The following is a 25775-nucleotide window of genomic DNA, read 5'->3' as shown; positions in this document are numbered from 1 at the left end:
GAAACCCTGGTGCTCAGGGGAAGGATGGCAGCCGCTACCCCTTTCTCCAGGGGCTGAGAGCTGTCTGATGTGATTCAGGGGCAGCACTTCTGCAGGAACTAACAAATGGCGTTCCAGAAGGATGTACAGAGGTACACAGCTTTTGCAGTAAAACAAGGGAAAATTTCAAGCCATTTATCAAAGCTCTTGCAGCTTCCACTTCAAGACAGGTGGAAAAAAATAGCAGGGAACAAGAAAAGAAAAGAAATCTGTATCCAGAGCATCTCATAAATAAGAAAGGAGAGGGGGAACTGTTGGCCTTGTCGGGTTTTCAGAGTATTTTTGTCACAGCATAGAAAGCTTTCAAATGTTTCAGCTTGTAATTCTTACACTCTTTCCATTATCAAGAATCTGTGCTTGTAAAATCACTTCACTGGCTATTAAAACCAAAAGAGGAAAAAGGAACCAATCATTTCAAGGAGTGAGATGCTGCAAAATGATACCTGGAATTCAAGAACTAGAGAGAAAAATAAAAACTTAGTTTAGCCACAATGACAAAATATTTTTTTTCATCTGAAATTCAGTGATGCTTCATAATTGAGGGCAAGTCATAGAAAATCAAAGGCAATTTACGAACTGGCTTTTGTTTAGTAAGAATGTACTTTTTGAAAACAGTCGGACATGGTTTATTGAACATGAGAGAGACTTTGGTCTGTTATGGCTGGGAAGGATGGAGAAATCACAGGTTTTATTTTAAAAAGGATGGATCATAGGCCCACGTTGTCTGAGTGAATGATGTTGATTGAGGAGAACCACAACATTGGAGGACCTGCCTTGGAAATCTTTCTGAAATTCCCAGAGTGTCAGGTTGATCAACAGCTTGATACCAAAGTCCTGGTTAAAAGCTTGTACTTTGAGTTCATATTCTAGCTCTGCTACATCTTGGTTCAGAAAGTTTGGACAAGCCACCCAGATGCTCAGTGCCTTAGTTTCCTTTTCTGTCAAAGGAGAATAATAGAACCTGCTTTATGGGAGTTTTATGCAGATTTAGAGTTAGCATATGCAAGATGTTTTGTGTCATGCCTGGCACATGGCAGGCATTATTTTATTGGGGTTATTTGCTAAGTAGCTGTATGGTTCTTCAAAAGAACACTAAAAATAGTTTCTGAACTGTAAGACCATTTGAAAACCTTTCTTAACTGCGCCCTAGTTGATAACCCCAATGTGTGCCTAAGGCAGGGTGTGATTGATGGAAGGAGGCTTTGAGGAGATCCTGGGAGCACAATTCAAACAAGACTGATGACTCATGAGCCATGGGGACTTTCTCCCTGGTTAACTGCGCTAACACATGGCTTTGGCAGGGTTGTTCAAACCTGATTCAGAGAAACTAATTTTTGTCATTTGGTTTCCTTTTTGTGTATTTATTTTTGGAATAGACTCATAGACCAACACTAGAAATAGGTCTGAAACACATCTTGTTTTTTTCTCCTAGGTGTGGCACATTCTCCTTTGTTGGCTGGACCATGCTGCATAGCAGCTAATATTGATTAGCATACATTTTTCTCAAATAAACTTTTCTCAGGCTGTGTAAAGTCAAAATGCTAGCAGTACCAAAAAAAAAAAGTGCATTTAACTTACAAAGTGGTGGTAAGGAAAAAAGTAGGAGCAAACAATACATTGTCTGCTCTGCCAAATCCATGTTGTGAAGCCCTGGACAAGCTGCTTCTCTCACTAGAGCTAGTTTTCTCATCACTAAAATGGGCACAACAGTAATGCCCACCACCTACTTGTTAGATGAGATCATACATAAAACACAAACTAGAGCAAGCCCCCAGAAAGTACTCAGCAAATAAACCTATTTTTTACTTGCATTCATGGAAATCTAAGGAATTAAAATCAAAATAATGAAGGTAGGAGTAATGGAGGAAGTTCTACCTTTTCTTCTAAAGAACTAAAAACCATATTGAAATCTTTAATTGCAAGATACTTTTTAGACTAAATCTCTGATCGTTATTTCCAGCATTTTGATTTTTCCTCCCACTATTGAATACAAGCTGACCCTTTTTGCTCCAGTGTCAGATTCAAGCTGAGCTCCACTGCACTTGATGTGTCCAGTGATTTTCATTTTTGTTACAACTGCATTTATTTTGTGAGATGTGTCTTTGTGATCATAAGTGGTAGTACTTTGGTACTTAAACCTTCTAACACCTTAAATCAGGATAGGATCTAAAAGAAAATAGTGAAGTCACTCCACTGACCCAGCTTACTGAGATTTGGGCAGAGATGTTCTAGAAACCGGAACTGTGGCCTGAAGGCAGCACCACTGACCTGTAGTTTTAGATGTTATTTATTAGCTCATTTAACATTATTCAAATCGGCACTGATATACTCTTGAATAATGTAGAAAATTGTGGGTGATTTGAACTTTGAACAAGGAGACAAGAAGATCTTCCTGTACTTGACTTAGAAAGTACGGCAGCTAACCAGATTTCCTTGGCAAATCAGAGATTCAAGCTTTTATTAATAAGTATTCGAGAACAAAACAAAAATATGTAATTTCATGCAAATCACCTAGACTATGAGGTAGAAGGAGTTTTCTTTACCATTTCTTTAACGTTTCTTTTTCATCTCTTTAACAACAAAAAATGACTTCCCTTAAGTCATTCATCATTTAGATCTTAATTTTCAGGACAGATCTTGGTGATCATTTTCTGTGATTAATGGTGGAGAATGGTTTGCTGCTCTGAACAAGAGTCTGGTGATGTTTATGGGGTGAACTCAAGCATGTAGAGAGTTTGTTGGACATATTTATAAGTATTATTTTGTCTGTGTGCTCCTCTGTGCTGTGTCTGGTGGCCACAAGGCTAGGAGAGTCCCTGAGAGTAGAGAGCTGTCAGGACCCTGTGGACATCTGAATTTTACGAAGTGTCTGGGCTCGGAGGCCCAGAGACTGTGTAGCCCTGGACAGTTCACAAAGTCCATGGACAGCTGGAACCATACTTACCCTCACACATGAGGATAAGGAAGTTAAGGTGCAGAAAGGTAAATGGCAAAGATGTGGCTTTATCCCAGGTCTTTGTCCCCAAATGCTACTGGTTCCACTAAAGCACAGCCAGTAGAAATATAGTCTTTACATTACTGTCTTTTTCCCTCAGTGTTACATGTCTAAGAATAATCCTGTATTTTGATCTTCAGCTGAGTTTCTTGACCCTGGTATAAAAGCTGTTTTGGCCACACCTGTAGAAAAAAGCCTCCACCACCAAACTAATAGGTTTACATGGAGGTAGAAAATGTTATTCTACTGGATTATCTGGAGCTGGTCTTGTGGTCCTTTGGTCTGGAGGAGGGAAGCCAGACATCTGGTGGCTGGTGAAATCTGCTGAAGAACTAACCTGATCAAACATTTTATTTTAATGACAGAATCATGTCAATCCTGCCATGGACTTTACCCAGACTCCACCTGGAATGTTAGCCCTGGACAATATGCTGTACTTTGCCAAGCACCACCAGGATGCCTACATCCGGGTAAGCACGCTTCCCCTTCCAACTATTGTAGGTTTCCTACTGCATTTTAATTTCAGAATTACAGATATGGAGGGATTACCTTTAGAATGTGGCCCCATATTTTGGGCTTTCATCACTCATTAAGATAAAAATTTAAGTGAAATTAATCAGGGATACTGAAATATATTTTTAACTTAAAATTTTTCTTTCACCTGATGACATTTAAAGTAATACAATAGATACTGGAAAATATTTAATGTAGTTTAATATTGAATTATGACCAAAACTCTTAAAAGTCAAATAACAACAAGGAGGAGAAACACCTGCACAATCCCAACTCTTCAGTAGACCTCAGACTTACTCAGCTTCTTGGAAAAGAGGCCCAGGATTCTCTCTGGCACAGCTTCTCTTCGATCTAATGTACTTCAGTCTAACTATACAATACAATAAATTTAAAAAAAAAGAATGGGAATAGTCAGGGTGGGGGGAAGAGATGCCTTCTCTCATTTCGTAACAGACTAGTGACACTCCAACTACCAAGGTAGATACCTCTGTGGGTGCAGCCGGAAGATAAATGCCAGGTGCCACCTGCTGATGGGGCAGAGCAGGTGTGGGAAGGAACAGGTGGGACGGAGGCATAGGACCCCTGCCCTTCAGGGCTGCTCCCTTTGAGGCTCTGGGTGTGTGCTGCCATCTGTCCCCTGTCCTCCAGGAGAGGAATCCAGGTTCAGCTGGGATGAGGGATACCCATCCAAGGTTGAGATGGAGGAGGATATGAATAAGGGGGGCGAGGGAACTGACAAGTGGTTAAAATGATGGCTAATGTCAGCTTAGAAAATATTTGACGAATGAATTGCCTAATGTATGAAGAGTAAGGCTGGTGTTAAAATAGAGTAAAAGTCCGTTACTCTGACATTCTTTGCTGGGTCTCTCTTGGCACTGGCTTCCTGCGGCCCAGGTTTGAGAGCTGACACTGTTGCTATCTTGTGATGTAAGAGGGGGTGATCCCTTTTGTCAAGGTTGAAGTCTCTCCTCTAAACAAGGGAGTTGTATTCTCCCAGGTGCATCTGGGAACGTGTGGGTGTGTTTCTTTGGTAGTTACCATGCCCAGTGAGGTGCTATTGACCAGAACCTGTAAGACCTGGGGCAGTCTGCCCAGTGAAAAAATTGTCCTATCCAGTAGTAGCCCCCTTAAAAAATGTCATGCTAGGTCTCTGAGTTCCCTTTAGGCACTATATTTTAACTTTGTGTTTTTCCATATATGCAATTTGACAAGCTTTGACTTATACTGAAATATTATTTATAATTTGATTATAGAAGTGATTTTATGCATTTCTCTGAAAGGTTTGGTATCAGGTGCTTGGTCAGAAATGCAGTCTTTCATAAGAAAATTGTTTTTCCATTAAAGTTTAATTTGGCTTGTATGTGTATATATTTATTGCACAGTTTTTTTTCTAGGAATGTAATCTGTTCTCACAGCAAGCAAATAAATCTTTTTGAGATACCATGTAGTATAGTCTTGGAGAGTTGAGTGTGAAAAGAAGAAACCAAATTGAATTTGAATTTAGCATTAACTGATTAATGTTTGTGGATGAATGTTCCTAAAATTAGAGCTTATTGATACTAAATGTATTATTAATTGCATAAGAAGCATATGTCTCATGAAAATTAATTTAGGGTTTTAAGCCGATTTCCCTCAACGTGTTCTCTAAACTGTTATACATGAAAGTGACACCATGGCAACCTGACAGAAGTCTATCTGATAGAGACTTATAAAAAGCCTATTTGTAAAGAAAATGTGGCCTTTTGGGTCCACATGCCCTTTTCTTTATTGGTTAGCAAGTCTTATAACTGAGATGTGTGTTATTTTCTCAGAAGTGTCCCTTTCCTGATACTTTCTGTGTCCCACCTGACTTTGGGGCATTCACCACTGGATGGAAAGCTAAAGCTATTTACATGACTAGATGGGGTTAGGAGATCATCTATAAAGTCTGAGGTATTCTGCAGGAAGTGCTTTGATGGCTTTGAAAACATATCCCAGTAGTAGTGAAATAGTGATGCAGACAGTGAAAATAGTCACTCCAGATAGCTAATTAAATTTTGATCTATGAGCTGAGTGGTCTTCTCTGAAACATAAACGTTAAATAAATTTACATTTTGATAAATTTCATTTTTTTCTTGACCAGACAGTGCTCCTGCCTGAATGTAATTATTTGTTATTTACATCTTTCGTTCAATAAACACTTACTCTGTACCTGAATGTAGCCTCACCAATCACTTTGCCAGTCAGATTTATGATTGAGATTTTTAAGAGAAATTGTCTCACATGCAGACACACGCGCGCACACACACACGCGCGCGCGCAAATGCACACACACACACACACTCTCCATCTTTAGCCTCGATACCCACCCCCTCCAGCTGTCATGTTCCCTCAAATTCTGTGTATCTGTATTTTTCCAAGTTGTCTTCTTGCCCCATTTTCTAACTCCCCTGCCACTCCCTTTTCAACCCCCTGCACCAAGGCTTCCAGGCACTGCCTCTTCCATTGCCTTGGCCTTCTCGTGGACACCGGATGCTGCCTCTCATCCTGCCTGCAGCCCGTGCTGTCCATCTTTGTTCTTTCTTGGCCATTTCTCTTGGTCTGTCTGAAAGTTCTCTCTCCCTCTGCCTACTCCTCCGATGTACATGAACACAAAGACTCTGTCTGTGGGCCTTTCTTCCTCTCAGTCACCCAGATTGCACATGTCTACTGAGTATCAAATGCCCAGCAGTGAGCAGGGTGATGGGAGTTCTCCAAGGAACGCATCACTCATGACTCCTGTTGTTGACATTTTCTGTCTAAAGAGGGAAAGGAGGGGTGGAGGGGTAAAGCCGGGCACTTTGCAAGCTACTTAGAATGTATTCTGAGTGGGCAGGAGGTATACTGGGGTCCCAGGAGAGTCACCAACACCGATGTGGGGGGCAGTCAGGAAAGCTCCCTGGAGGAGGTGTCCCTGCTGCAACCTGCTGGGTAGTGCTGGTTAACTGGGAAAAAGGAAAGGGGCATTGGGAGAGTCCCCACCTAGAGGGAAACATGAGACAAAGGTGTAAAGGTGTGCGCTGCATCCAGGGAACCCAAAATAGTATAGTATGGCTAAAATATATGGGGTGCGGTGACTGTGATCATGCCTGAGAGGCAAAGGCAGGCCAGTTCGTCAGGGAGCCATTAGGCCACACAAAGACGTCTGGTGGAACTTTAACCAAAACGCAGCAAAGAATTTCTGAAGTGTCAGCTCTCAAACCTGGGCCCCAGTTAATTTTAGAAAATTCACTTTCCTGCAAGAAAACAAATGTGAGAAATCAAGACCAGAGGCTAACGTAAAATTTGGAAATTACAGAGAAATGGTGGTAACCTGAGCCAGGATGGTGGCACTAGCACTGGGGAGAAGCAATTTGAATGAGTTATTTTGGATGAATATAAACTGGACTCTCTCTGAGGAAGAGGGATCTCACCAGCTCGAGTGAACAGACAGATGGTGGTGTCATCAGTGAGCCAGGCAGTGTGGGCCTGTGAGGGGTAGTCATGTGGGGACAGCCAGACCCTGTGTGCATGGGGGCATCTATCCAGGTGGACGTGTCTAGGAGGCAGCGAGACCCATACAGATACTGCATTCTGTATATTCTACATCCTTAAACTTTCTCATTCCCACTAATCCATTCATCTACATTGTTACATATTAATGGCCTACCTACTAAAGTCTGGTATCTTCGAACCCACCTTCCATGCCAGTTCCTGGGACGATCTTTGTAATTAGGATTTAGAACACTTTGTGGACCACCCTTTGCCCACAAGCCTTCCTCCTGTGGTACCTGGCGCATGGTGGGTTTTACTAATTTCTTGTTAATTGAGTAAAAGGTTTCTTTAGTTTTTATTTAAATGGCCTCTGGTCAACAACGATCAATTCATTTTTCTCATCTGAGAATCATGGCCTTCATTCCTCCTAACAATTACAGAAAGGTCTGTTTTTGTGACGTGAATTTATTGATGGGCAGCCTGGTTTCTCATGTATTACTTGACTAAATTCTGTGACTATGCTAAGGAAGGTGGTGGTACTAGACAGGCACACTTGGACAGGCACAGCACGTGAGGAGCAATTGCAAATCTGAGCATGCCAGTGCAGAGGCATAGCATGATTTCAGACTTTGGGATCTTATTTACTCTGGGCATAATTGCTTGTAGTTTTTCAGGAGATGCTTCACTCCCCAGCTCTCCCCACAAGGCTCTCTCTGTGAGAGGTGGAGGGCGGCACCTGGCTCACTCTCATGATCCTGCTGTCATTATTTCACAGACAGAGTTAACAGTACAGAGTTGAGCGTTTTGTTTGTTTTGTTTTTGCTTGCTGTTTTGGTTTTACTTGTTCTTTCCCCTCCCTGAAATGACAATTCTCAGTACCTTGGAAGCTTAGTATATCCATTGGAAATAAAGCCTTTGGACTTGGACCCTATGTTCTTAGAACATATATTATTTGTATATTTAGTTATTCATTGGAAGACTACAGAGAAACTCAAATGACTTGGTTTTCATTTAGTTCAAGATTCATGCTGGCAGTTGCAGGAGCCAGTTTCAGCCACCAAACAGGAAGTAATGTCAAGAAAACCTCAGTCTCCCAAACAGGTCTAGAGTGGAAGCATAAAAGTAGTTAGGAAAAATGTTACAACTGAAAGAGAGAGTGGTTTCAGGATGAAGTGGTTAATTCTTCATGGTAACATTCACCATCCCGTGGATAACATAAGAGTCATACTCTATAGGTTAGTTCAATCTTCAGGGAAAGCCTATGAGATCAGCATTGTTATCCCCTTTTTATAGATTTAGGAACTGGGACATAGGGAGGTGCAGAGAGTTTCCATTAAGTCAAACAGCCAGTAGACAAGCAGAACTTGAAATTAAATCATAGGCCTTCAAATCTCAGTCTCTTTCCTGTCTGCAGCACCCTGTCTCTGGGTCTGGAGTGTGATGGACACAACAGTGCTGACCTTCTTGACATGGGGGCGGGGGGGAAGGGGACAAAGAAGAATGGTTAGAAGACATGGGAAGTTGATGGTGACATCAAACAAGTGTTTGTACTCAGTTATGATCTTCCTAAACCTAGCATGGTCAGAGTCATTCCTACAGAGGTGGCACCTTCTCTTTCCATTTTATTATCACCTTATATACAATATCACATTATCTTATTTAGACTGTAAAATCTTTGAATGCCAAGGATGTCTTTTCCCTATTTATCACCATATTAACAAATATTTGATTGACACTCAAATGATGTTATTTAAAGGAATAAATGAGCCTGGTGAAGATATTCCTGCAGAACTTTCCAGATTTCAGATGTGGTGGTAAGTTTCAGACTAGGGACGTGATAAGTGACAAACAGAAGTATTTCAGAAGTTCAAGGGAGGTTCAGAACCTAATGTCAGTCATCTGGTTCCCTCTTGGCACTTCAGCCAGACAGAAGTATGCTGTGCATTAATCCCAGACCCTAAAAATGTCAGGTAGGCTATTTAAATGTGCAACCACAAAAGCCAAATGCATGCAAAAGAGATGCTTCTGTTTTTGCTGGTATCTTCTTCAGGGGAATAAAATTCACACAGAAAACAAAAACAGTCCATCTACTTAGATGATAAAAAGCATCCAACTAAAGGAAGAGAACTCCCTTTCAACATTCACATTTAGTCATTCACTGACTCATTCAGGAAATATTATCGAACACCTATCATCTGTGAAGCTGGTGCCATGCATGGTGGGTGTGGTAGTTAATAACAAACATAGGGTCTAGTTCTTAGATACCAGAAAATAGACTAGCAAGCAAAGGAAGACAGTAGTCTTGTTTTTTTAATCTGATTTACTCCCCCGCATGCTGGTTTCCTTCTGGATTTTTAGATGTGACCTGTCCTGGGAACACCTATCAAGTCATAAAAGTTTTGCTTGACATTTCTTTGCATTTTTCCACCATAGACTGAGCAGGTAAATATTTCACTGTTTTACAAATTACCATACAGTTAACTATATCAGAACCACTTAGAACTTGCTTCCTTTCCAGTGACCTAATTTTAAACAATGTCACTACTCCTTAGAGAAATAGTCTGGTGGTGGGTCAACACAGAAAAGAACAAACCTGGCCCCTCTTGTATGTTTTTCTTGGTATGGTACTATTTCATCAGTAAAAGATTTTCTTAATGAACTTTTGTCCAATCAACTACAGAATTTATAAAATCTTGAGACTTCCAGTAACAAAATAAAAAGTAAATTCTGATTACTGTATTCAAGATGGTGGAGTGAGAGGTGAGACAGAGAACTCCTCCCCAAACCACATATAACACAAAAATGTAGTTAATGCAACTAATTCTAAAAGAGCAACAGTAAAGAAGGCTGCACCAGATTGCATACACCTGGAGAACAGAGCAGACCTCATGAAACAGGGTAACATACCAAAGCCTTGATCTGGTGGGACCCAAGCCCTTCCCCCACCCCAGCTCACTGGTGAGAGGAAGAGAAACAGAGCAGGAAAGGGATGGAAGCCTAGGACTGCTGAACATTCAGCCCTGGAGAACTGCTTTGGGAGCACAAACCTACATTGCGTGGTGCTCTGGAGATTAGTGGGGTTGGAAGCTAAGACATGCAGAATACTTGGGGAGACTGAATTCCAGCGATTTTTGGAGGACAGGGATCCACATCTGACCGCTCTGGGACAAAGGAAAGGCAGGCGGTCTGAGAGGCCTCCTAACAGTGAGAGGGCTGTTGAAGGGGCCGGGTTTGCCCAGAGCTTGCTGCGTGGGAGAAGGGATAGGTGGACAAGTTTGTCTGGGTGCGCTCTGCCCAGCAGGTTGGGAACTTTAAGGAGCTTCAGGCGCTCAATACCCCTGACTGGCTATGCAGTTCCGAGGCCCCCACACAGCCTGCTGCACCTTCCTCCTGGCCTGCTGGCACTGGCTCAAAAACTGGCAGTCCCCGCCCTGGCAACAGGCCAGCCAGAGGGAGGCCACACCTATGGCAGCTACAGGTGCACAGTGTAGAGGCTTACACCTATGTGCTCTGCCCACTGGTTCTGACAGTGCAGACAGGCACTGCAGCCGGGAAGCAGGAAACAGCTCTCTCCTCCCCGCAGGCACCAGCACTGCTTCCCTGCAACCTGTGACATCACTTCAGGGGCTGAGCAGCTCCAGAGACTAGAGCTTCTGGGCACTAGAGGGTGCCACATACAAAGGAACCTGATTCAAACAAAAATCTCAGAAACACCAGAAAAAGGGCAAAATGAAACTGAACTCATCAATCTTCCTAAAAGAGAGTTCAAAATAAAAATTATAAATGTGCTCATGGAGGTACAGAAAAATATTCAAGAACTCAGGGATGAATTTAGGATGGAGATTCAATAATTAAGAAATTCCATATCTGAAATGAAACACACAATGGAGGATTTAAAAGCAGATTAGAAGTAGAAGAGACAGTAAATGGAATAGAAATTAGAGAAGAGGAATACAAAGAAGCTGAGGCACAGACAGAAAAAAGGATCTCTAAGAATGAAAGAATATTGAGAGAACTGTGTGACCAATCCAAACAGAAAAATATTCTCATTATAGGGGTACCAGAAGAAGAAGAAGAGAGGAAAAGGGATAGAAAGTGTATCTGAGGAGGTAATTGCTGAAAATCTCCCCAATCTGGGGAAGGAGATAGTCTCTCAGGCCATGAAGGTGCACAGATCTCCTAACACAGGGACCCAAGGAAGACAACACCAAGACATATAATCATTAAAATGGCAAAGATCAAGGATAAGGACAGACTTTTAAAAGCAGCTAGAGAGAGAAAAAAGATCACATACAAAGGAAAACCCATCAGGCCATCATCAGACTTCTCAGCAGAAACCTTACAGGCCAGAAGGGGGTGACATGATATATTTAATGCAATGAAGCAGAAGGGCCTTGAACCAAGAATACTCTACTGGAAAGATTATCATTTTAATTTGAAGGACGGATTAAACAATTTTCAGATAAGCAAAAGCTGAGAGAATTTACCTCTGCAGTGCTTTTTGGAGGGACTTCTATAGATGGAAGTATTCCTAAGGCTAAATAGTTCTCACCAGGGGAAATAAAAACACAGCAAAGAAAGTAGACAATTAATTACTAAGCAGATGCAAAATCAAATCAACTATCCCCAAAGTCAATCAAGGGATAGACAAAGAATACAGAATATGATACCTAATATATAAAAAATGGATGAGGAAGAAAAATGAGGAAAAAAGAAAAAGAACCTTTAGATTGTATTCATAATAGCATACTAAAATTAGACTGTTAGTTAGTAAGGGAATTACCTCTATCTTTTGGTAACCACGAATCCAAAGCCTGCAATGGCAATAAGTACATACCTATCAATAATCACCCTAAATGTAAATGGTTTCAATGCACCAATAAAAAGACATAGAGTCACTGAATGGATAAAAAAACAAGACCCGTCTATATGCTACCTACAAGAGACTCACTTCAAACCCAAAGACATACACAGACTGAAAGTAAAGGGATAGAAAAGATATTTCATGCAACTAATAGGTAGAAAAAAGCAGGAGTTGCAGTACTTGTATCAGACAAAATAGACTTCAAAACAAAGAAAGTAACAAGAGAAAAAGAAGGACATTACATAATGATAAAGGGGTCAATCCAACAAGAGGATATAACTATTATAAATATCTATGCACCCAAAACAGGATCACCTACATATTTGAAACAAATACTACCAGAATTAAAGGGGGAAATGGAATGCAATGCATTCATTTTAGGAGACTTCAACACACCACTCAGTCCAAAGGACAGATCAACCAGAGAAAAAATAAGTAAGGAGATAGAGGCACTGAACAACACACTAAAACAGATGGACCTAACAGACATCTACAGAACTCTACACCCAAAAGCAGCAGGATACATATTCTTCTCATGTGCACATGAAACATTTTCCAGAATAGACCACACTAGGCCACAAAAAGAGCCTCAGTAAGTTTAAAAAGATTGAAATTCTACCAACCAACTTCTCAGATTACAAAGGTATGAAACTAGAAATAAATTGTACAAAGAAACAAAAAGGCTCACAAACACATGGAGGCTTAACAACATGCTCCTACATAATCAGTGGATCAATGACCAAATTAAAACAGAGATCAAGCAATATATGGAGACAAGTGAAAACAACAGCCCAATGCCCCAACTTCTGTGACATGCAGCAAAGGCAGTTCTAAGAGGAAAGTATATAGCAATCCAGGCCTATTTAAAGAAGGAAGAACAATCCCAAGTGAATAGTCTAAAGTCACAATTATTGAAACTGGAAAAAGAAGAACAAATGAGGCCCAAAGTCAGTAGAAGGAGGGACATAACAAAGATCAGAGCTGAAATAAATAAAATTGAGAAGAGTAAAACAATAGAAAAAATCAGTAAAACCAAGAGCTGGTTCTTTGAGAAAATAAACAAAATAGATAAACCTCTGGTGAGTCTTATGAAGAAAAAAACAGTCTACACACATAAACAGAATCAGATATGAGAAAGGAAAAATCATGATGGACACCAGAGAAGTACAAAGAATTATTAGAGAATACTGTGAGAATCTATATGCTAACAAACTGGATAACCTAGAAGAAATCGACAACTTTCTAGAAAAATACAACCTTCCAAGACTGACCAAGGAAGAAACAGAAAATCTGAACAGGCCAATTACCAGCAACAAAACTGAATCGGTAATCAAAAAATTACCCAAGAACAAAACCCCCAGGTCAGATGGATTCACCGCTGAATTTTATCAGACATACAGAGAAGACATACTACCCATTCATTTTCCTTAAAGTTTTCCAAAAAATAGAAGAGGAGGGAATACTTCCAAACTCATTCTATGAAGCCACATCACTCTAATATGAAAACCAGGCAAAGACCCCACAAAAAAAGAAAGTTACAGACTAATATCCCTGAAGAACATAGATGCAAAAATACTCAACAAAATATTAGCAAACTGAATTCAAAAATACATCAAAAGGATGATACACCATGATCAAGTGGGATTCATCTCAGGGATGCAAGGATGGCACAACATCAAAAAATCCATCAACATAATCCACCACATCAACAAAAAGAAGGACGAAAACCACATGATCATCTCCATAGATGCTGAAAAAGCATTCGACAAAATTCTACAGCCATTCATGATAAAAACTCTCAACAAAATGGGCATAGAGGGCAAGTACCTTAACATAATAAAGGCCATATATGACAAACCCACAGCCAACATCATACTCAACAGCAAGAAGATGAAAGCTTTTCTTCTGAGATCAGGACCAAGACAAGGATGCCCACTCTCCGCACTTTTATTCAACATAGTACTGGAAGTCCTAGCTACAACAATCTGACAAAACAAACAAATAAAAGGCATCCAGATTGGTAAGGAAGAAGTCAAACTGTCCCTGTTTGCAGATGACATGTTGTACATAAAAAACCCTAAATAATCCACTCCAAAACTACTAAAACTAATATCTGAATTCAGCAAAGTTGCAGAATACAAAATTAAAACACAGAAATCTGTTGCTTTTCTATACACTACAGATGAACTAGCAGAAGAAGAAATCATGAAAACAATTCCATTCACAATTGCATCAAAAAGAATAAATACCTAGGAATAAACCTAACCAAGGAAATGAAAGACCTATACCCTTAAAACTACAAGACACTCTTAAGAGAAAGTAAACTTGATATAAATGGAAATTCATCTCATGCTCTTGGGTAGGAAGAACTAATATTGTCAAAATGGCCATTCTGCCTAAAGCAATCTAGAGATTCAATGCAATCCCTATCAAAATACTGATAGCATTCTTCAACGAACTGGAACAAGTAGTCCTAAAGTTCATATGGAACCACAAAAGACCCCAAATAGCCAAAGCAATTCTGAGAAGGAAGAATAAAGCAGGGGGCTTCTCGCTTCCCAACTTCAAGCTCTATAACAAAACTACAGTAATCAAGACAATTTAGTACTGGCACAAGAACAGACCCATAGACCAGTGGAACAGAATAGAGAGTCCATATATTAACCCAAGCATATATGGTCAATTAATATATGATAAAGGAGCCATGGATATACAGTGGGGAAATGACAGCCTCTTCAACAGCTGGTGTTGGTAAAACTGGACAGCTACATGTAAGAGAATGAAACTGGATTAATGTCTAACCCCATAGACAAAAGTAAACTCAAAATGGATCAAAGACCTGAATGTAAGTCATAAAACCACAAAACTCTTAGAAGAAAACACAGGCAAAAATCCCTTGAATATAAATGTGAGCAACTTTTTCCTGAACGCATCTCCTCTGGCAAGGGAAACAAAGTAAAAAATGAATAAATGGGACTACATCATGCTAAAAAGCTTCTGTACAGCAAAGGACACCATCAGCAGAACAAAAAGGCATCCTACAGTATGGGAGAATCTATTTCTAAATGACATATCCAACAAGGGGTTAACATCCAAAATATATAAAGAACTTACATGCCTCAACACTCAAAAAGCAAATAACCCTATTAAAAAATGGGTGGAGGATATGAACAGACACTTCTCCAAAGAAGAAATTCAGATGGCCAATAAGCACATGAAAAGATGCTTCACATTGCTAATTATCAGGGAAATGCAAATTAAAGCCACATTTAGATATCACCTCACACCAGTGAGGATGGTCAGCATAGAAAAGACTAGGAACAACAAATGCTGGCAAGAATGCAGAGAAAGGGGAACCCTCCTACATTGCTGGTGGGAATGTAAACTAGTTCAACCATTGTGAAAAGCAGTATGGAGGTTCCTTAAAAAAACTCAAAATAGAAATACCATTTGACCCAGCAATTCCACTCCTAGGAATTTACCCTAAGAATGCAGGAGCCCAGTTTCAAAAAGACATATGCACCCCTATGTTTATCACAGCACTATTTACAATAGCCAAGATATGGAAGCAACCTAAGTGTCCATCAGTAGATGAATTAATACAGAAGATGTGGTACATATACACAATGGAATATTATTCAGTCATAAGAAGAAAACAAATCCTACCATTTGCAACAACATGGATGGAGCTAGAGGGTATTATGCTCAGTGAAATAAGCCAGGTGGAGAAAGACAAGTACCAAATGATTTCACTCCTATGTGGAGCATAAGAACAAAGCAAAACTGAAGGAACAAAACAGCAGCAGACCCACAGAACCCAAGAATGGACTAACAGTTACCAAAGGGAAAGGGATTGGGGAGGGTGGGTAGGAAGGGAGGGAGAAAGGGTAAAGGGGCATTACGATTAGCACACATAATGTAGGGGGAGGCTCGGGGAAGGCAGTATAGCACAGATAAGACAAGTAGTGACTCTATAGCATTTTACTACACTGATGGACAGTGAGGCAATGGGGTAATGTAGGTGGGGACTTGATGAGGGGATGAGTCTAGTAACCATAATGTTGCCCATGTGATTTTACATTAATGATACCAAAATATAAATACATACATACATACATACACACACACACAAATAAGTAAATTCTGGAACTGCTTGTGTTTTATGTACCATGCAGTTCTTGCTTCAACAGCCCTCGTAATTTATGATGAACATTTCATCCAGTTGGAATATCTTTATACACTGGGTGACTGTGATAGAAGATAATGAATTTCCTGAGAGGGGAAAAATAGAAATGTCCTTAAAAATAAGATTAATTACAATGGATTCATGCAGTTGTGAGCCAGGGCACATGTATTTTTCTAATGTTATACCATATCAGAGCAGAAATATTTATAATATGTCAAATAAATTAGATTATGGGAAAAGATGGATATTTGTACCAAAGAATTGTTTTCTCATGGTTCTTTCATTATAGCCATTTTTTAACAGATGAAATGTTTTATGTTTACATTATTTTAAAGCCTTTAAATAGATCCTTCTTCCTCATCATGCGTATATAGTAAACAATACACTTTAAAAATAGTTGGGAGGAAGATTGGTTTGGACCTTAACTTGTCACTGGGACATGGGAAGCCTGGTTCTTGAGGCAGTAGTGGAAAGAAAATGCCATGAGGTGATGTACTATGAGAAAAGGTACCATCTTTTAAGCCTTTACATATTTTGAGTACTTAACATACATTATTTGTAGTATATGCTCCTGAAGATGTGATCACAAGGCAGCCTCTGTACCCTCTTCTTCCAGTGTGCAGGTCTGTCTGTGCAGTGAGACCCACCTTTAGTTCAAAGCCACTGTGGAAAAACCGTTTCAACTTCTCTGTTCTGTTTCAGAGGGCATAAACACGATGGTGATAGCAAACGAAGCAGCTTGCTATAAGATAACAACTATGATAACCGCTTTCATTAATTTCTCACAGCAACTCTGTGACGGCGACCCTTGTTATTTCCATTTTACAGATGAGGAAACTGGTACACAGAGAGGTTAGGTGGCTTCCGTCACACAGCTAAGGAGATGCCACAGCTGAATTTCAAACCAAGTAGGCTGCTTCCAGTGTCCATAACCTGTGCCTTGTAGGGGTTTGTAGACTCATATAGGGATTGCTGCCACAGTTCAGATGAGTCCTATGGATGTATTTTGCTCAACTGGCACAGTGTTTCTAAAGAGAAGAGGATTTGAATTGCCTATAGGGAGCATGCCCTCCATCTTCAAATAACATGAGTCCCAGAGTTCCCTATTTTATTCTGCCTGGTGCTTGATGTATTCTAGTTATCTGCTTGGTACTTGAGGGGCTTGAGTTAGTGGCCACTGATGCTGATGATCTGCAGTGACCTTTGTGAAGTTCTGAATGCATTGTCAGTGCACAGTAGGTGCTCCAACTGTTTTATTTGCCCTTTCCCATACATTCATACTTGATTAATAGCCCATCTCCTGGAGGTTTCATATTTATTCTCTAAATGTTTGTTGTCTTCCCACCCTTGTCAACTCCTGGAGAGCAGGTACTCCATCTTGTTGGGTACTTATTCTCTTACTGAGAATAAGGGACTTTAACTTCAACCTCCCAAGAATTGGGAAAAGGAATAGGTATTCTTCTCAAATTCCCTAGTTGTAAATTTTAATGAAAAAAAAGGTCATCAGATCTTATTATAAATACACTGGACCAGTGTTCTTGGAGCTCTTAGCATAGTCAGCCTCTGCAATACATGTCAGACCAGCAGTGGACCCCTTGTTTGCCCACCAGCCTGCATTTAAGGAGAACAGGGACCAAGTATCCTATATGCACCAAGGCAGGGTGCTGATGGAGGCAATGCCGAGTCTTTAAAATAAATTAAGGAACTTTTAACATTTCAAGGGGGAAATTGGCAGTTTCCCAAGCAACATAATTACAGGACAGTGTATAATGTATAATTAAACTTAACTATGAAGCAAATGATTGGAATAAAGCTCAGTGGCACATCATTTTTTTGTTCCCATAGTGCTGACAGATCCTCCCCTCCCCTTGTCCCTGAAATGGCTTCAACGGCAATTGCTCCTAATTTTTTTTTTAAATGAAATTATATGTTGCCAGTTAAACACACTGTTTCATGTAAAGGAGCCTTTTTTATTTGAGTGACGTTTTCTTTCTAGGTGATCAGAGCACAGAATCAATTTAGAATAACAAGGACCCCAAGGCTCAGCCTTGCTGGGGCCTTAAAGTGATTCTTTGTGTAATTAGTCATTTAAATACTTTATTCTTTGCTCTTATTTTTGTTTTCCCTTTGACCAAGGTCCACAGCTTGGAGACTTGTTTTCATGTTCAGTTTTTTCATGTTTTAAAAATAGGGGCATTAATTTTGTTGATTGTGAATAACCAAGCTGTTCCTGCCAAACAGTCAGGACCCCTTGAGAGTGTGAATATATGTGATTAGATGTATTAATTGCACTGCAAGCAGAATTTCTGATTTCCAAAGGCAAGGATTTGAATGGGATGTTTTGGGCCTCAGGATGAGATCATTGTTCAACATGGGCTTGGTTTTATCTCCGAAGATGCATCGTCTGAGGGAGGGGGGCAGGTTCCGTACACAGCGTATATGCTCTGTTGATGCCACCTGAGTTCTTCAGGTGCTGGAATCCAGATCTGAAATCTGAAGCAGGCCTAAAACATCGTTGTCACCTGTTTAAATCTCCTTTGCTACCAGCTCAAGTTAGGAATTAGGTTCAGAAGATTTTACTTAGCTGTATCTGAAGGTTTTGCTGTTTTATTTTTGTTTTTATTTTGTGAAGTTTAAAACACAGTGGGAATTTAAAACAGCAGTGGTTTGCTTGAGGAAAAATGAAACCAAGCTATATAATGAACTATATGGAGGGGACACGCTATAAACCTAAGCCCAATGTGAATTACAAGGTTAAAAACTACAGAGAGTCTCATGTGTGGGTGACACCCTCACATGAGTACCAGCAGAGCCCTTAGCCAACAGTCACTGGGCCGGGGGCTCAATCTTAGACCCAGTAATATCTTCCCATTCTTCCTCCAAACTGGTTCTCTCTCCATCCACATTGTCAGTTTTTAGGTCTCACTGTGATAGTTAAACAAATACATATTTATTCATTATCTGGTCTGTGAAAAGCCACCTTCTTTCTACTTTCATTGATCAAGCTTCCACCTTTAATTATGCATTTTCTGTGTGTAGCTCAGGAGCTGCTATGCTGAGGACTTGCTATTGCTTCTCCCCATTTTGCTCTAATTGCTGTGCTGTGTTATAGTGCAGAAGCACCAGGAACTACAGCTCACTTCTGACTCTTCCTTTAAGAGGGAAAGATATCTGGAATTCCCTCTCTTCTGTGTGTCTAGAGTTGGAAGGTCTTATAGGCCTCATTGTCTCTTCAGTTATTTTTAAATAATAGACTTTACTTTTTAAAGCAGTTTTAGGTTTATAGAAAAATTGAGCAGAAAGTACAGAGGGTTACCATAAAAGTCCTTCCCCCATCTCCCACACATACTTTCCCCTGTTATTAACATCTTTCACTAGTGTGTTACATTTGTTACATTTGGTGAGCCAATATCCTGCACCCTTGCTATATTGCTTATTAGTTCCTGGAGGATTTTATGTTGATTCTTTGGAATTTTCTAAATAGACCATCATGTCATCTGTGTACAAAAAGTTTTGTTTTTTCCTTTCCAATCTACACTTTTTATCTCTTTTTCTTATCTTATTGCATTACCTAGACTTCCAGTAAGATGTTCAATTGGAGTGGTAAGAGGGACTACCCTTCTCCTGATTTTAGCAGGAGAGAGTCAAGTTTCTCACCATTAAGTATGATATTAGTTAGCTGTAGGGTTTTTTTTACAGGTGTTCCTTATCAAGTTGATGAAGTTACCCTCAGTATTAGTTTGCTGGGCAGCCATAACAAAGCAAAGATTGGGTGGTTCATACAACACAGATAAATAAATCCTTTCACAATTCTGGAGGCCAGAAGTCTGAGATAGGGTACCTTGGTTTCTTGTCAAGCAAGCGTGGTTTCTTCTAAGACCTCTCTCCTTGGTGCGTCCATGGCTGCCCTGTGCACGGCCTCCCATCTTTGTGTGTCCTATATAAGGACTAACTAATATCATACTTAATGGTGAGAACACTGGTCATATTGGTGATATGACCACCCTAAATGACCTCATTTTAACTTAATTACGTCTTTAAAGAGTCTGTATCCAAACACAGTCACATTCTGGGGCATTAGGGGTTAGGATTTCAATATATGAATTTGGGGAGGATGCAGTTCAGCCCATAACACCCTCTATTCCTAGTTTGCTGGGAATTTTTAACATGAATGGGTATTGGATTTTGTCAGATGCTTTTTCTGTGTAGATAATATCATCGTATGAATTTTCTTCTTTCTCTTGATTTGGTAGATTACATTATTGATTTTTGAATGTTGAACCAACCCTGCATATTTGGAATAAATCCCACATGGTCATAGTATATAATAAGTCTCTTATACACTTTATACTTTTTATACATTGTTGGGTTCTATTTGATAACATTTTGTTGATAATTTTGCATATACGTTCATGAGAGCTGTTGGTATATAGTTTTCCTTTCTTGTACTCTCTTTGATTTTGGTATTACATTAATGCTGTCCTCATAGAATGAATTAGGAAGTGTTCCTCTACTTCTGTTTTATGGAACAGATTGTAGGAAATTGGTATCATTTCTTTCTTACATGTATGGTGGAATTCACCAATGAAACCATCTGGGCCTAATGATGTCTGTTTTAGAAGGTTACTAATTATTGATTCAATTATTTAAGTAGATAGAGGCCTATCTACTTCAGATTATCTATTTCTCGTTGTGTGAGTTTTGGTGGACTGTCTTTTTGAGGAATTGGTCTTTTTATTGAAGTTATCAAGTTTGTGGGCACCGAGTTGTTTATAATATTCCTTTATTACTCTTCATTTTTGGAATCTGTAGTGATGGCTCCTCTTTCATTTGTAATGCTTAAAATTTGTCTTTCCTCTTTTTCTCTTGGTTAGCTGGCTAGAGTTTTATCATTTTATTGAGTTTTACAAACAGCTTTTGCCTTCATTGTTTTTTCTCTGCTGTTCTCCAGTTTTCATTTTAACTTAATTACTGATTATTAGATTACCGATTTTATATCTTTCTTTTTTTCTGATACATGCATTAGGTACTATAATTTTCCCTGCATTCCACAAATTGTGAAAAGATTTCTTTCCTTTTTCATTTAGTTCAAAATGTTTTCTAATTTCTCTTAAGACTTCTTTGAACTCTGCATTATTATATGCCTGCTGTTTAATCTCCAAATATTTTGGGATATCTCAGCTGCTTTTTTGCTTACAGATTTCTAGTTTAATTCCATTGTGGTTTGAGAGCATGCTTTTTGTGATTTCTATTCTTTTCCCTGTTAAGATGTGATTTATGGCCTAGAATATGGTTTACCTTGTGAATGTTCCATGTGAGCCTGAGAAGAATGTGTTGATCTTTACAAAGAACAGCTTTTAAAACATTCTGAACATTTAGAACATTCTGTTGGATAAAGTATGCTGTATATGTCAATCAGATCCAGTGGGCTGATGGTACTGTTCAATTCAAGTATATACTTACTGATTACCTGCCTGCTGGATCTATCAATTACCAAACTACAGATATTCAAGTCTTCAACTATAATAGCAGACTTGTCTATTTCTCATTGTAACTTTGTCAGTTTTTGCCCCACATAAATTGGTGCTCTGTTGTTAGGAGCATGCATTCAGTGCCTTCTTATTATGTCTTCTTGAATAATTGATAACACAAGAACAGATAAGGCAAGAAAGCTAAATAAATTGGCTGGAATCTGGTATTTCCCTTCCCCCAGGTTGTTTACCCATACTAGTGTGTAAGCTCCATGAGAATGAGGACTGTGTTTTGTCTTTGCTGTGTCCTAGTGTCCAGAGCAATGGCAGGCACAGAAAAGGCACTCAGCATTGATCTGTTAAATGAGTGTCTATATCAACAGAGTTATGGTGTTCTGTCCTCTGGACTGCCAGTCAGCCCAAGATCGGAAGCTGTGGAAATAGGTTCCATTTGGAAAACACACTATAACTTCCCCAGCTGCAACTGTCCTTCTGGCCTTTGTCCATCTTGAAGTGGAAACCAAATTATCAGCTATATTGGTCTGCCCCAAATGGCCTTGCCCCAGATACGCTGATGCTCATACTCGGGTGAGTCACTGCTGACTTTCATTTTTAATTTGTATATTCACATGACCAGAGTCTAGCCAGTGTTAGCAACCTGCCTACCAGATCAGAAGGCATTTTGCTTTGATATAATAAAGTTTAGGTGATAATGTTCCCAAATGTCCCGTTGTATTTGGTAAAAATAGCTTTCTGCTTAGAAACTGTGCAATACACCTGCTACACCCAGGAGTGTTTGACATGTCAGGTAATTTTATTTTTACATTGACCTTAATTTTATCAGCTCTTCTCCTGCATTACTAAAACCCAAGATCCCAAAATTTATACATATATATGTATAAATCATACATAATAGACAATATTATTCTCATATTTTATAAAGCAAGTGAAATGCTATTAGTAACAGATACAAGAGTTCTGACAACTAACTTCTCTCTGGCTAGTATGTCAAGTGCTATTCTGTACAAGGTCCTTATACTTGGTTGCTTTTAGAATCCAAGACCCTGATGTATGTTATTCATACTTGTCAACAGATGTGAATGCCAGGATCAGGGAAGCCTTGCTGGCCTTTCAGTTTTTGAATGCCGGTGCTCCTATACCACAGGACCTCCGCACATGCAGTTCCACTGATTCAGCCCCTCCATCCTCCACCCCCACCTCTCGTCCATTTAACTCCCATTCATTCTTTAGAACATTATTCTTAATTGGTTTTGTTTTACTGGTTTTATTTCCTTGTTACTTTTATAGCACTCACTCAGTTTGGAATTATATAATCATATGTTTTATTATTTGGTCATTATCCCTCTGAACATGACATCTTTGAGTGGGGACCATGCCTTTTTTGCCCTTTGTCTTCACCATCTAGCACTGGGACATGTAAGTTAGTCATTAAATGAACAATTAAAGATTTGCTATGTTGAGTCCCTGAGTGGTGTTGCTTCCCTCTCTTCCCCTTTGGAATCCTTCCTGCCATTTGTGATATGTGTCAGAAAGTCAAAACTGAAACTAGACTTAGAAGAAATCTGCCTTTCAGTGAGCTGGTGAGATCTTTGAAATGGCCACCATTTGTTAAGACTGTGCTACATGGTGCTAAGCCTCACATAAGTCTCAGTTACGAAAGCAAGGAGAGCATGTGTATGTTATGTGAGTAGCCATGAGTTCTGTATGAGAAAGTGGCTAAGAAGACCAAAGTGTAGTTAATTATTTTAGAGGAGGGGTCAGTTCTGCTGATAGCCTTGTAGCTTGGGGCTACACTCTGTGTATGGCAGAAACAAATAAAAGTATTGAATAATGAATGTGTAATAGGTGCTGTTATGAGCATTTTACATATACAACCTCACTAAATTCTCATAAATCTGTGGTTATTATTGTACTATTTTGCAGATAAGGACACTGAGATTCAGAGATGTTAAGTAACTTGTCCATTGTTATCATAGGTAGTAAAAGGCAAAGTTGGAATTTGGACCCAGGCTGTTCTGATGGTGACTCTGTAGTACTTAACCTTTCATTCAATGGTGTGCATTGAGTAATTAATTTTTGAATAAGTTATTTAAAATAAGAGGAATTAATTTCAGTGTACTGATCTTTCCAATGGGCGAGTGGCATGTTCAGTTCACAGTGCCAATAAGCAATGGAGTTGAATAAGGGACACATTACTGATTCACTCTGGCTAGGAGCTCGGGGAGGATGCCGAGCTGGCCCAAGAGCCCCAGGAATCTACCGTCAGAAGAGGTGAGAACCCAACAAAAGGTGACTTGGAGCAGGAAGATAGAGGCCCCTTATGGGGGTGTCACAGTAGTGGGAGGAGGAGGAACGAGTAACTAGCAAGCTTCTTTGAATTCAGATTTCTTAATTGTCTGGATTCATCAATATGTATTTGACATAGGAATTCTTCCCCAAAGAGCCTACAATAGAACCCTGTCCCCCACTTCCCACTTTCCTCATCATTAGCCTGGGTCTAGAAAGATGCAGTTGCCTCTGGGTGGGAGAACCATGGCCTCTGGAAGGATTCAGGAGCGGCTGCTGCCAGTCCAGTTCATGGCTGGGGAGGGAGCCTGAAGCTGTGGGGTACTTGGGGCAGGTGGTGATCCCTGGCCATTTCCTTCTCCCATCTGAGGAGAATGTCGAGGACATGGATTTTCCTTTCCTATTCTTTGCTCAGATTGGCCTGGTGAAAAAAATTTTTTTATTAAGAATATACTTTTTAGAGCAGTTTAAAGTTCATAGGAAAATTGAGGGGAAGGTATAGTGATTTCTCATGTATCCCTGCCTACACACGTGCACAGCCTCCTCCATTTTCAGCAGCCCCCTTCAGTGTGGCACAATTTTTACAATCAATGAGCCCACATTGACATATCATCATCACCCAGAGTAGGTGGTTTACATTACAATTAACTCCTGGTGCTGTATTCTATGGGTTTGGGCAATGTATAATGACATGTATCCATCACTGTGGTATCATACAGTATTTTCACTGCCCTGAAAATTCTCTGTACTTTGCCTGTTCACCCCTAATGCTCCCAATTCCTGTCAACTACTGATCTTTTTACTGTCTCCATAGTTTTCCTTTACAGAATGTCATAAAATTGGAATCATACATAATACAGGCTTTTTAAATTGGCTTATTTCTCTGAGTAAGATGCATTTATTTTTCTTTCAAGTATTTTCATGGTTTGATAGCTTATGTCTTTTTAGCACTGAATAATATTCTGTCATCTGGATGTACCCCAGCTTACTTATCCATTCACCTACTGAAGGAAATCTTGGTTGCTTCCAAGTTTTGACAATTGTGAATAAAGCTGCAGTAAACATTTAAGTGAAGGGTTTTTTGGGGACATAAATTTTCAGTTCCTTTGGGTAAATACCAAGGAGTGTGATAACTGGATTAGATAGTAAGAGTATGATTACTTCTGTAAGATCCCCTCAACTGTCTTCCAAAGTGACTGTACTGTTTTGCATTTCCAGCAGCAGTGAATGAGAGTTCCTGTTGCTCCACATCCTCGCCAGCATTTGGTGTTGTCAGTGTTCCAGATTTTGGTGGTGAAAAGATTTCTCTCCCATTGCTTTGGAGAGTATGAAATAACACAAGCTTCTTGGATGATGGTTTATCAATATATCTTAAGTGACAAAAATGTTGAGAATCTTTTGACTTAACATTTCCATATCTAGAAATGCACTTAAAGGAATCATTAGGCTCATGCAGTGTGAGAGGAGAGGACCTCTGGGCAGAGGGAGGGGGAGGAACCCAGCACCTGTGCAAATGCAAACACTGTAGCAAGGCAGCTCTGCCCCTTTGCCTTGACAGCCCTGAGCATCTTAGGATTTGTGTCTTTCCTGTAAGGAAAGGATTCTGAAATGAAGGGAAAAGTAAAGTCTTTTGGAATATAAAAACCGATATTGAAATTGTGTGGCCTGATTGGGAACAAGAGCAGCCAGCCTGTCTGTGGTATCCCGTGCGTACCTTATGGGGCCAGGAGGGGCCTGGTCCATTTGAGAGGGCAGCTTTGGGCTGGCCAAGGTCCTTCCTGGGAAAACCACCAGCATCACTGCTCCAGCCTTCAGTGCTCTCTTCCCTTTCCATCCGTTTCTTCCAGGATCTTTCTCAGTTACAGAGTAATTAAGAGAAACTTCCTTGTTGATCTGCTCTAAAGGAAT

General features: G+C 39.9%; 1 protein-coding gene across 8 annotated transcripts in view; it reads left to right on the top strand.

Annotated features, from left to right (window-relative positions):
* ELMO1 (engulfment and cell motility 1) overlaps positions 1 to 25775 on the top strand; it is a 507053-nt gene that overhangs the window by 237166 nt on the left and 244112 nt on the right. For all 8 annotated transcript variants that reach the window (XM_036897341.2, XM_036897344.2, XM_036897340.2 and 5 more), the window contains one exon: positions 3400 to 3504. In XM_036897341.2, coding sequence (XP_036753236.1) covers positions 3400 to 3504 — 105 coding nt within the window. The remainder of the gene's footprint in view (positions 1 to 3399; positions 3505 to 25775) is intronic.

Source organism: Manis pentadactyla, chromosome 7 (assembly GCF_030020395.1).
Source record: "Manis pentadactyla isolate mManPen7 chromosome 7, mManPen7.hap1, whole genome shotgun sequence".
Lineage (NCBI taxonomy): Eukaryota > Metazoa > Chordata > Mammalia > Pholidota > Manidae > Manis > Manis pentadactyla.
This window is presented reverse-complemented; position numbering and strand designations above follow the sequence as displayed.